Source organism: Heteronotia binoei, chromosome 9 (genome assembly GCF_032191835.1).
Source record: "Heteronotia binoei isolate CCM8104 ecotype False Entrance Well chromosome 9, APGP_CSIRO_Hbin_v1, whole genome shotgun sequence".
Taxonomy (NCBI): Eukaryota; Metazoa; Chordata; class Lepidosauria; order Squamata; family Gekkonidae; genus Heteronotia; species Heteronotia binoei.
Genome location: NC_083231.1, coordinates 65,044,939 through 65,058,248, shown reverse-complemented (window position 1 = coordinate 65,058,248; position 13,310 = coordinate 65,044,939). Strand labels below are relative to the sequence as shown.

Genomic DNA, 13,310 nt, shown 5'->3' with positions numbered 1-13,310 from the left:
AAAGGAATGATAGGATTGCTCATTGGAAACAATGGGAGACTTGAAGGCCCACTGGAAATAATGGGAGCCAGGAATGCTAATTGACTTGCACGGGCTCTATTTAAATATATTACAGCACAAGACGAGTGAAGAAAATGCAAAACAGATTTTCCATTAAGGTCTCTGGACCCAGACAGACTACTCTGGGCCTGGGATGATGGCCTCCAGAGAGAAATGACAATTCCTGGAGTTAGGAGATGTGTTCTGGGACTGGAATGATAGCCCCTGGAGTAGCAGAAGTATTTTGGAACTGGAATAACAGTCCTGGGGGGGGTGGGTTACAGAAGTGCCCTGGGACTGGAATGATAGGCCCCAGAGTAGAATGACAGTTCCGGGGGATAGCAGGAGTGTTCTATGACTGGAATGACAGCCCTCAGATTGGAATATCATCAGTCCCTGAGGATAGAAGTGTTCTGGGACTAGAATGGCAACCCTCAGATTGGAATGTCAGTCCCTGGGGGTAGCAGAAGTGTTCTGGGACTGGAATGACAGGCCCCAGAGTGGAATGAGAGTTCCTGGGGGTAGTAGAAAAGTTCTGGGACTGGAATGACAGACTTTGTAGACTGCTGACTGACCTCTGCCTTCTCTCTTTCCACACACATATACTTGTTAGCTCCATCCATACACTCTCAGTCACCAAGCAATCATCTCACTCACCCCACCCCTTGTTCTTCTGCAATTTACCAAAGATTTAAAGAGCTGCACTCTTAAAGTTTTATATCTTTACACCAATGGACCTTCAAGCCTCTCCTATTGTTTCTAATAGGAAATCTTGTCATTCCTTTTAGTACATCCTGTGAGTCTGCCTTGGGAAATAAAAAAAAAACAGTAGTCCCCTGTGCAAGCCCCAGTCATTTCCAACTCTGAGGTGATGTAGCATCACGACATTTTCATGGCAGACTTTTTACGGGGTGGACCCCCCCCCCCCCGCAACATTGCCTCCTGTGATGTATTTAAAAATATTTATAAACCTGCCTTTCTCCCAATAAGTATACTGTATTTGGCTATTTAAAATTTATCAAAGTTTTATTGAGCTATGATTCACTCCAGAGAGACAGTCATTTGCAGCAAGAACAAGCAGGAGTCTTGTGGCACCTTGACTAGGCTTTTGCTCTGTCATATGCTTTATGGACTTTCTGAGCCCATTTCTCGCATCTGCTGAAGTGGATTCTGAAAGTTTAGAATAAAAATGCATTATCTCTAATCCTATTGTATTGTTTTCAAACATGCTATCCCATCGATTACATTTACTGTACTCACTCTGTGTAAATTCGCCTCCAGCCCAAGTGAGAAAGGCGGAATATAAATAATGTAAATTAAAGGCAACTAATTATCCTGTAATAGCCAAGTTGCACCTTTAAAACCAACTAAGTTTTACTCAGAATGTAAGCTTCGGTATGCTCTAAACAGGCTTCATCAGACAAAATTGGAATGGCAAGCAGCAGTTCTTAATATAAATGAACAGTGAGTTGGTATGTAGAATCATGGGAATGTTTTTGTTGTTGTTGTCGCACAGTCGAGTCCGACTCTTTGCGAATATTTTTAGGGCTCTTTGGGAATGTTTTTAGCAGATTAAAATATTTTAGCAGATTTTAATCTGCTAAAAACATTCCCATGATTCTACATACCAACTCACTGCCCACTTATATTAAGAACTGCTGCCTGCCATTCCAATTTTGTCTGATGAAGTCTGCTTACAGCATACGAAAACTTTACATTCGGAATAAAACTTAGTTGGTCTTAAAGGTGCACTTGTCTACTGTTTTGCTCTGTTGCTTCAGACCAACACGGCTGCCCACTTGGATCTAATTATCCTGTAAGTTTGCGCAAGATGACGAGGATGCCCTTCCCCGGTCTTGTGGGCCAGACAGCGGGCGAGACCATTCTCCGTTTTAGGCGCAGAACAAACCCCAGCAGGGAGCTCCGCAGGTCCCCCTCCCCGAACGCAGGCGCACCGCCTCCACAGCAGCTGAGAGGAGGAGGGAAGAGTGAATGTGCTCCAATTTCCCGACTTACCTCCAGGTCCTGAGGAAGGGAAGTGATGGGGTCGTGGCGCATGCGCTCGCGGTAGGGTGACCCGGCTGGGGAAGCCCTCAGTGGCAGCCATTTTGGCGGCGCCTCCTCTCTCCGGCCTGCTCAGTTACCACGTGAACCGCCCGCCGCCTGGGGCTCGTTGCGGGGTAGGGGTAAGCGGGCGCAGGCAAGGGCGGCTGGGAGACGCCGCATAAAGCGGAAGGGTGAGGAGCAGCCACAGCTACAAACCTCGGCGGTGCTGGTGGCGGCAGTGGCTGCCTGGCGGAGAGTCCCTCCTGGGAGTTGGCGACAGCGGCAGTGAGAAGGAACCCGACTGACCAGTCCGGAGTTCGCATTGGTGGCAAGTAGAGGCGGTGCGGCGGCGGGAAAGGCATCAATAGCGGAGACGATGCCGTCGGTGAGCCTCCCGCCCAAGGAAAACGCGCTCTTCAAGCGCATCCTGGTGAGTGAGGGATGGAGGCCGACCCGTCATAGGGGAGGGGGGTGTTTCTGTGAAACGGCCTCGCTCGGACTTGGCTTGCTTCTCCTGCTTCCCTTCGGCGCAGCCTCTTTAAGGAGGTCTGGGTCGCTATGCGCCCCACATGGGGTTGTGTTCTTCGACCTGACAAACATCCCGTGCGCCTCGGGAGTTCATGGGCAAACTCTGCGTTCCTTGCTCTAGAACCTCCCGCTTTCTTAGAACGCGGCAAGGATTTCTCACTTCAGAATGGGGAGGTTGCTTTGCTTTTTAAAAGTGAAGTCATGGAGGAAGGGAAGAAAACTATATGGCGAGAAAGGGGCGCGAGAACTTGTAACTTTCAGGCCCCAAGCGCCTCGTGTCCCCTCCGGCTTCTGATCTCTTTATTCATTGCAGGTGTTTCTGCCCAGACATTTAATTAAGGGAAGAGATAAACATTCAGTTACTGTCCTATTAGTTCGTCTTTAGTATGAACTAATTATTTTTAAAAGTGTCTTGGCAGGCACTTCCTTTTCATCTGTACGGTCTGTCACTTATTATCCCAGCCTACTGTAAGCTCCTGGAGAATTGGCTACTCTTATGAAGACTGAAAATGAATGCAAAAGTTTTGCTAGTTCTACATGCTTTGTTGTTAATTACTGTAAAATAGGCCTGATGACCCAGACAAGTACAGAGTCTTTTGGGTTTAGTACAATAAAATAATATCGTGGTTAAGTTGACAAGAAAGTTGATCAGCTCGGGTTTGTTTGTTTTTTAAAGGTTAGTTTAGAAATCATTTAGAGTTAGGTAATCTAAATCTCCAATATTTCTTCAACAAGATTTTTAAGTTTTACTTGGAAAGTAGTGGCAAATTATAAAAATACTAAGCTGTTTAAAATGTTGAACATTCATTGTATTATCTATTTAGACTTAAAAGCAAAGTAGATTTAATGACATATTTCGAACCCCATATTATGTTAATTATCCAGCATTGCAGTTGATTTGTTATTCTATTTCTTTTGATGCATGTGAAGCCAAAAATACTGCAGATGTTTAGGTTAATAGCACTGCTATAGGTTACAGATATAATCACTAGAGTCACATAGGGATGTTGGCCTTTTTGCTACTAGCTTCCCTTTATAAACATCTGTTAATATTTGGAACAAGTCTGTGTGTGTTTTTTTAAACTGAGGAAAACGCTTGAACTGTTCCTGAGTTATTAAAGTATTTGATATTAAAATGTTATGTTGTAATGAACAGTAAATCATATAGGTCGTAGATAAGTGCCGCTCACCTCTGAGAGAGTTATACATGCACTAAATTGTTGCCAGATTTTGTACTTAATGAGATTTGCATGAACACACAACAGTCCCATGAAGATAATTATGGCATAAATGTGTTATAAACAGTATGAAAGTGATAACAAAATGTTTCTTCTAGCTTTTAAAATGTCCTCCTACCTGTGTAATTTATGTGAATGCCTGTAGAATAATGTACAGATGTATATATGAACTAATAGGTTTACATGGCTTTTTAATCTTTTTCTTTTCTTAAAACTCTGTCACCTTACATCTGGTGTTCCCAAAAGCTTTCCATTCATGAACTTGAAGACTCTACATTTTTAGTTTCAGTAATGCTGCTGGGTACTCCTAGCCATTTGTCCATGACTAAAATGGGATTTAGGCCCAGGTCAATCCTGAATCTTACCCATAGGATGACACAATCTTATTGTAAAACTAGAGAGTGATTATTACTCCATTTTGGTCACATTGCAGTTGGGAGTAGGCTTTTGGAACAACCAGTTAGACATAGGGTGAGGAAGTTAATGTTCCCTGCTTGTTTCAGCCTGCACACATTTCATTACTATTATGCAAATAAGCAGGCCTGTAAAATTTGTTTATTGGGCATATTTAAGAGACTCTCCTGGATAAGGTGTTTTTAGGTTTCTAAAACCTTTTCAGGTACAAGTTTGAATTAGACAAATTTTAAGAATTCTGTTCACATGCAATTAATGTCAGTGACTTGGATTTAGACCTATCACAGCTAATCAGATTTGTAGTCTAGTTTACTGCCTAATTCTAGAAATCTTGTTGGTTAAACAAGCAGTAATAAATTAGAACAAAAATGCAAATATTGTTTGTGCTTTGAGGAATTCACAACAGAATAAGTGAATATGGGACATGTGACACAGTATAGCAACCCTGCCTTCAGATACTTTGGCATAATATCTAAATGTGACCAGCATACTTACCTAGGTATGAATGTCTTGAAATGTGCAGTCATTTCATCCCAGCTCCCATTTTCATAATAAAAACAATGTGCATATTGGGGGGGCAGGGTGAACATTTGGTATATAGATGGTTTTCTAATTGTAGGCATAATGCTGAACTTGAAGAGGTAAGGGACACTGTATATTCAAATGCTGCATTTTTATTTATTTTATTTAAAACAGTCACTTTTTTGTCTTGTAGAAATTAAGGTGGCTTGCAATATATTAGCCTCTTAAATACAAAAATAATACAATTTTATCTATTTACTTTTATAATCTTCTTTCTCATAGGGACAAGATGGATTGTGCATAGTTAGTAAATACAGTCAACAAAATGGGACATTCAATAAACAATGCATTAGAGTTGCAGAAGTCTGAAATCAACCAGAAAGAACTTAAGCATGACATGTATTAATATGATGCATTAAGCGATTCAAAAATTACATAGTAGGATCCTACTTATAGTAAGCTATGCACAGCTGTATAGACCACAGTAGGGATAGGCACGAACCAATTTGATCATTTTGAATTGGTTTGGTCCTTGGTGTTTTGTTTGTTTTGTTTTTACAGACAGCTTGGAGCTGATTCAGTCACTTCCTAGGCAGTGCTGGGGGTGGACTTCTGAGAGCCATAGAAACGCTCATAGTAGTTGTCCATAGCTTGATTTGCAGCTCTGGGAGCCCAATCATGGTGCTCCCATTCTGCTCTATGGGAGCAGACACCTTGAGCACAAAGAGAAAAGTTAGTTGTCATGAGAGCTGAAGCTGAACTTTCCTGGGGGCACCTGTTTTGGAGGGCTGTAACTTGGATATTCCCAATAAATCTAATCTTCACCAAACTTGAGGGGTGGGTGAAGGGGAATCTGCTGAATACTCCTGGTGAGTTCAGCGTCCCTAACTCACAACGGGACTGTTTTACAGATCCTGAACCATGAACTAGTTCAGGCAATCAAATGAACCAGTGTGAACCATTTTCCTGGTTCATGCCCATCTCTAGACCACAGTCCCTTATGTATTCAAGTGAGTTTGTAAATTATTTTGTACAGTACAGCCCTACTGTCTGTGCAGAAATGCCCTTTTGAATAATTCAATTTTGCATAGTTCCCGGAAAGTTAGAAGAGTGGGAGCCTTCCTGACCTTTTTGGTGGGAACCACAACAGAGAAAATATGTGTATGGGCAATTGTTGATTTTGTACATTTGCAGGTTGGCACCTGCAAAATGCCCTGCTCAGATGAACAAAGCTGTCATGGCAGAGCATGGGTTGTGCAGATCAGGGAGACCAAAGCCATGAAGGGCTTTGTATATGATAGACAGTATTTTAAATTGAACTCAGTGACAAATGGGCAGCCTGTGGAGTGATATTAGGAGTATTATGCATGTTCTGTTTAGTACTTAACAGGGCTTTTTTGTGGCAGGAACTCCTTTGCATATTAGACCACACCCCCTGATGTAACCAGACCTCCAAGAGCTTACAGGTCTCTTCTTACAGGACCTACTGTAAATTCCAGGGGGATTGGCTACATTAGGGGTATGTGGCCTAATATGCAAAGGAGTTCCTGCTCCAAAAAAAAAGCCCTGGTGCCTGATAATAGCCACGCTGTGGCTTTCTGGACCAGTTGGAGTTTCTGAGTTGATTTTGAGGTTTACCAGTGTACACTGCATTACAGTAGTTTAGTCTTGATGTTACTGTGGTGTGGATCTAGGTGGCTAGTTCAGCTGTGGAAAGGTAGGGGGCCATTTTATGAGCTGGGCCGAGTTGGAGGAAAGCCTTGGGTTTTTTGCAACTGTGTTAACTTGCTTCTCCAGTAGTAAAGTTGGATCCAGTGTGACCTCAAAGCTTTAAGTTGGATCTAGTGAGACCGCCAACCAGCATTACCTCTGTTCAGGAGAGTTTTCAGGGTTTAGTTTCAATTTGTTCATTTTTAGCCAGTTAACCACAGCAGCCATTAGGACCTCTACAGCATCACCTACCCCCAAACTGCAAATGGTTTGACCTAAGGCAGGGGTGGGGAACAGTGGCTCTCCAGATGTTTTTCGCCTACAACTCCCATCAGCTCCAGCCAGCATGGCCAATGGCTGGGGCTGATGGGAGTTGTAGGCAAAAAACATCTGGAGAGCCACTGTTCCCCACCCCTGAGTCCTAAGGGCTTTATGTAGAAATTGAAAGGCATGAGGAATAGAATTGTGCCCTGTGGAACCCCACAGGACAGTTCCCATACTGATGACCGCTGGTTTCCAATAGCAACCCTTTGAGTCTGATATGTGAGGAACGATTTGAATCAGTTCAAGACACAGCTTTTGATACCTGCTTCTTTGTCCAAGCTTGTCAACAAGATGGTATGATTTCCTGTCTCAAAGGCTGCAGATAAATCAAATAAGAACATCAGAGATGCATGACTTTTGTCTACACTCAGATAGAGGCAATCAGTTAAAGCTAGAAGTGCCATCTCTGTCCATAGCCTGGCCTGAAAAGGGTCTAGAGTAGATGAGTTATCTGGGAAGACTTGGAGTTTGTTTGCTACGTTTTCACTACTGCTACTGCTCACTTTTTGAAGAAAAGGGTAGATTAGAGACCTGGCAATAATTAGCCACATTGTTTTTTCTTTAGGGGTGGTTTTTAAAGTAATGGCTGGATAACAGCCTCTTTGAGTTAGTGACTGGTTTGTAATAGATGCTAAAGGTTTGTTGATGTGGCCTTTACATGATTTTAGCAGCCAGGATGGGCAAGGGTCCTGGGTACAAGTAGTGGCCATCACAGGAGGATCTTGCCAACATCCATCACAGAAACTTGGCAGGCGGTGTATTGAGCTTTTCTTTTAATGTAACAGTTTTACAGCTGACATCCAGATAAGCATGAATTCTCAATATTTTATCAGCAAAATACTTGACAAAAATATAGCTATTTGCGCTTGGGATAGTAAAGGCTGAGATTTGGGTATTGGCAGATGCCGAGTGATCTTGAACAATTGAGATGGACATGAACTAGCAATCAAAACAGAATCACAATAGACCATCAGTTTGGTGGCGTCCATATTTAGTCATGAAATGTTTTACTTAATGGTGAAGGCAAAGGCTGGTAGGATAATCCTTAATAATGGAAGAATTTTCAAGAATAACTCGTGTTTTATCTCTTAGCTAGGGTGGCCAGACCGTCCCGGTCTCCCGGGACATTCCCGGTTCTGGCCACCCAATCCCGGCTCCCGGGCTGCCTATACCGGGACCATTAAAGGTCCCGGTTTAGGCAGCCCCGGAGCCGGTGGGCCGTGGGCGCCGGCGGGGAAGGCGGCGAGTGAGGGAGGGCCCAGGGGACCGATGCCACAGGGACGGGCTCGAAACACTCTATAACCCCTCAAAAGAACAGCAGTCTAGCTCGCTTCCCCCGAGCCCTGCCGCCATAAGCCTCAAGGGGGCTCATTTTGCGGCATCTCCCGGCGGGAGGGTGGCACCCGCACGGGACACATATCAAATGAAAGAGGGGGCGCAGGGCTATCAGAAACAGCCGGCGGAGGGAGTCACGAGACCACCCCACTGGGGGATCCACACCCCGAAAGTGATGAAGGTGGCGCAGATAGAGCCAACAGAGCAAACAGGACAAAATAAATAGGCTGCATTATGCAGCACAGTTGAGAAAGTGCCTTATCCCATATACTGATGAAGTATATACAGGATTTCAGAACAAAATTGTTTCCGGCGGTGATATTTGGGGGATTTTTGGGGATGTCACAGGAAGTGCTGTGAAGTCACTTCCTGTTTCCGGCCGTGGCATTTGGGGGAAATGATGTCATTTGGGGAAAATGATGTCACAGGAAGTGATGTCACTTCCTGTTTCCTGTGGTGGCATGCCGTCACCGGAAGTGCCGTCACTTCCTGTTTCCGGCGGCGCGCGCGCACCCCTACCTTCCCCCCCCCCCCCACGTGTCCCTGGCTGGCCTTCAGACATTATGGTCACCCTACTCTTAGCGCTTCCCTACTTGAATGATAATAAGTTGACTGAGTCAAGTTCTTTGGGTACATGTTAATTTACTGTATATGCACAAACTAAAGGTAATGTTATGTGCATATTTATGTTAGGAAGCCATGATGCTTCATTTGATGAGCTGTTGCTCATACTATAAACTGGTATAACAATAGAAATGGGTGTATTTCTAAACAAAAGATTAGCAAATCTTGGTTATGGTTTCTTTGCATCAGATTTCCCTTCTTAAAATCCATTAAAACTAGCTAGTAATAAGTGAATGTTGGCCATTTTAAGGTGAAATGTCAAATCTCTCTTTGAAGATGTGTTAGCATATCAGAGTAATGATTATCTTTCATGTTCAGAAAGTTACATAACCTAATTCTCTGTGCTGAATTGATAATCTTTTGAATAATTTGTATTAATCCAGATATAGGAGTTAGAAATAGTACAAACTTCCTTAATATTCTTATCTAGAGAAGCATTATAGTATTGTGTAGCAGTATAAGCTTACTTGGCCTGCCAAATGGTTCACTATAAAATTTGTATTGTTTGATTAGCAACATCACTACTACATTAGTATGTGTCAAATCAATATTATCTGCAAGACAGACCAAAGAAGCAAGGACAAAAATAATGAACTCTCAGTATTAGAAAACTTTGAAATTAATGATAGTGGGATTGTCTTCAGTAATGATTGTGGGATTGTCTGCAGTACTTACTGCAAACTATCTTACAATCTTTATGTTGACAAGGTATTTAACTGTGGCTTCCTCCCAAAAGTATTGTGAGATAATATAGAAAAGTACACATTGGCGATCAGGTCATCTGCTGTTAAAATAGCTGTTGGGAAGAAGGGATCACTGTTGATAAAACATTGCTTTCCCATGTGGTCCTTAGGATGCACACCTGTATGTGTGTTAGCGTGGGAGTGGGGACAGAGAAATTATCCGTTTCTCAGAAGTGATTGCATGAACAGATTTCATTGAATGATTAGGGTTGGAATGAAAGATTTGCTGGTGTGATAGGTACATAGAGGAAAGAGAAGAATAATTCTAGGATACTTAACTCATTGATGATTTTGTACATAATGCAGAAAATACTTAAGGGTGATAAGAAGTTAAAACCTAGGAATGTGATGACTTCATTTTATGAAATCCACTGTTTTTGTTGCCCAGAAAGATATTTTCTTAATACTGTGTGAAATGCTGATTGAATCTTTGATTATAGCAGCTGATTTCAGTAAATCCTGCTAGCTAACTGCATTTTCTTTCAAAGGGATAACTTGTCACTGGCAAATTAATCTGGTGGGTGGATTGAAAGGCAGAATGTCCACTTCAATTAGAATTGCTACATCAGAGGAAATGATGGTCGTCTGATGATGATGAGAAAGGCTAAACAGTATATACGAATGGGGATGGGCATGAACTGTATTTTTATAGTTCAGTTTGTGGCTGAACCACAAACTGAACCAGTTTCTATAATTTTGTGAGCCATTTAAATTTTAACCCCCTACTTTCTGCTCCCTGTAAAAGTGGCAGGATACAAAAGGCAGGGGTTTAAATGGCTCTGAGCCATTTAATCCTCTGGTTCTGCTCTCCCCCAAAGTGACAGGGAGCAGGGTTTAAATCACTGGGAGCTATTTAACCTTCTGGTTTTGCTCCCCATCACTTTGAATCCGGGGGGAGGGACAATCTGTTTAATTCTCTGGACGTCCGGAAACAGCCAGCACATCTTGACTCATCACATTTATGTTTTGAATATATATGAAATACAGCCTTTATACCCCAATTGGAATATCCGACAAAGCTCACTTTTGTGAAATGGCCGGTTCCAGCCTGCAGCCCTGTTATTGGAATTGGTGGGGTGCTTGTGCATAATTATTTCCACTTGCTTACTAAGAAGAGGGCTACACCCCCAATATGAATGTATGAACATGTAGTGGACTTTGATGCAATGTAGACGTTCTTTGCAGCTCAGTGCAGATTTTTGACAAGTCTTGGTTAAAAATGAACTGTGATTGACTAACGCGTGTGCTAATATTTCTGTACTTTGTCAAGTTTATACAATTTCACTGTTTAATATAATTAATTCATCAGTAATGACAGCCATGAGTTTTCCTATTTTTCTAGCATTTAAACCTAACAGCTGAACTCCTGCTCATTCAGCTGTTCTTTGTGAGGGATAGAAAGCAGGGGGTTAAATGGCTCTTGGAGCCATTTAAGAAGAAGAGGAGATTGGATTTATACCCCACCCTTCACTTCAAGTCTCAGAGCAGCTTACAATCTCCTTTCCCTTCCTCTCCCCACAACAGACACACTGTGAGGTAGATGGGGCTGAGAGAGCTCTTTCAAGAGAACAGCTCTCAGAAAACTGTGAGTGACTCAAGGTCTCCCAGCAGCTGCATGTGCAGGAATGGGGAATCAAACTCGGTTCTGTTTGATAGACCCCTTCCACTCCTTTCCTTCGGAGGCAAGATTTCCCCTCCAATTTCTATTTGTCCTTCACTGATTGAGCAGTCCTGATAACACGTTTATTCTTCCCTTGAAGAAACCGTTTGTCCCACCCTTGTTTAAGTTATATTTTGGCTATTTGCTCATCCCAGGAGCTTGAAGGAAGAGATATGTGCACTCTTTTACTTAAACCCTTGAAAATGGCACTTAAGACACTTTTGAAATTCAAAAACAAGTTTTATTTAACGTCAAAGAGAAGTACAGGTGAAACTGGGGATTGAAATTACTGAGGTAAAAGTTTCACAAACACGAACTTTTGTTCTTGTATATCAGGCTAATGAGAGTGTCTTAATTCATTCACAAGAACCTAGATCTTTATAACGAGAGCCTTTTGATCCAGTGTTTTCTGAAACATTGTGATCTCTTTATTTGTAGAATTGCTGACTCTTTTTTGTGCCCAGAAGGCTGGTACCCTCTTTCCAGTACTGAAGCCCCTTCTTTTTGGAACACCTGTTGTTGTGTTTCTGACTGACATTCAAGGTCTCTACTAGCAGTTCTTAATCATACCAAACCAGGGATCTCTTCATTCCTTGGAGATAACAATCCCTGTTTGACTGGATATGGACTCTTCTCTCTCTGGAAAATATATCCCCTTTCCTTTTGGCCTGAATGGGAGTCTTCTCTACTACCCACTTCCTTGCCAGGTTATCCCCAGTTCTCTTGTTTCTGTTCAAACTGTTTGCAGCTACTGCTGAATTCCAGCTGGGTTCAGTCAAGGTTGAAAACTGACTCTGTCAGGACTAAACCCTTTTTCTGACAGGGCTATTCGTAGATGGTCAGTACATGTATCTTCACAGTTAAGGCAGGAATCTGACTTCTCTTCTGCATCCAGCTCTCACAAGCTGTTTTGGGCTCAGCTGGTGCCAATCAACCTGTTACTCAAAGGTCTCTGGCTCTGTGAAGAATTAACCCTTCACAGTCTGTTAGTTGTTGGTATAACACTTCTACGCCTCTTACAAAGGGCAGTCCATCACATCCTGCAAATCAAGCTGAGGTCACCTTACAAAGTTTAAAATGCTGAGAATTGTTGGCCCCAGTTGATTTATATTGGAGTTTTTATTTCTGTACTGGTAATTACAACATAACTTTTTAAATCTGGAGCCATTTTCAGTTCAGTCAAAGTAATTTTTCAACTGTGATGTGATTGGGCTGTATCATACCTAAAGTGGATCATGAATTCACTATGCTTTAAAAGTACAAGATTACATAAGATCTTATTTTCTCAAATCAAGCAGCTTGGCAGCATTTTGTTTTAGAGATTACATCCAACACTTACCACATATTCCCCACCTGCTTCCTACAATGACATTCCTGTACGTTCTCTTCATCTTGTTCCTACATTAATGCTAATTAAGTCATGTAAACCATTGCAAACAGTAATTTTGTTTAGCTGTCTTGCCTTAAAAATGAATTGGGGTCCATTCCCTTTTTTACCGTTGCATGTTTCTCATCCCCCTACTGTTGTAATCATTATGTATCATTATGACTGGCAATGGAACCATCTGTATGACTTTAATGAAGCCATTTATGGGTATTGTCATGTAGGGCAAAAATAAATTAGTCCTTAGTTTGAGAATTCTGTTTAGAATTGCCTATTCCTGTCATTTCAAAGATGAATAGGAGTCCAACCATCTCCAGTTTTCAGCATAGCGACTTGAATCTCAATTCAATGTAATTGAGAAGGAACAGCAAATTAAAAAATTGCATGTCTTTAATCTTCTCAGAAAGGGTTGCAGAAAACTGTACAAGGTTAAAAACTATTTTGGCTTTTTGCCAAAGTTTGTTAAGGTTAGTGGTAGAGTTGCATCCTGCTGGTTGTTCAAAACATGTTCTTCAGCTATATTTGATGAGAAGCCTGCCAAGCATCTGGGTTATTTAGCTAGTGTCTGTAGGAATATAGATGTTGGTGCTGTATTTTTGCTGGTACAATGTGATTGTGAACCATGAAGTCTACGGCTCAATTTCACCTCAGCCACAAACTTGGTAGGGGGCTTTGAACTCGTCACAGTTCTGTGCATCTGCAATTATTTATTTGATTTTTACCTTTCTCCTTTCCCTACCAAG

The 13,310-nt window shown here is 42.1% G+C and overlaps 1 protein-coding gene across 1 annotated transcript in view; it reads left to right on the top strand.

The window, feature by feature from the left end:
* Window positions 1–2,115: 2,115 nt before the first annotated feature.
* LOC132577186 (N-alpha-acetyltransferase 15, NatA auxiliary subunit) overlaps window positions 2,116–13,310 on the top strand; it is a 53,336-nt gene continuing 42,141 nt past the window's right edge. The window contains exon 1 of the mRNA XM_060246759.1: window positions 2,116–2,515. Coding sequence (XP_060102742.1) covers window positions 2,462–2,515 — 54 coding nt within the window. The 5' untranslated portion in view covers window positions 2,116–2,461. The remainder of the gene's footprint in view (window positions 2,516–13,310) is intronic.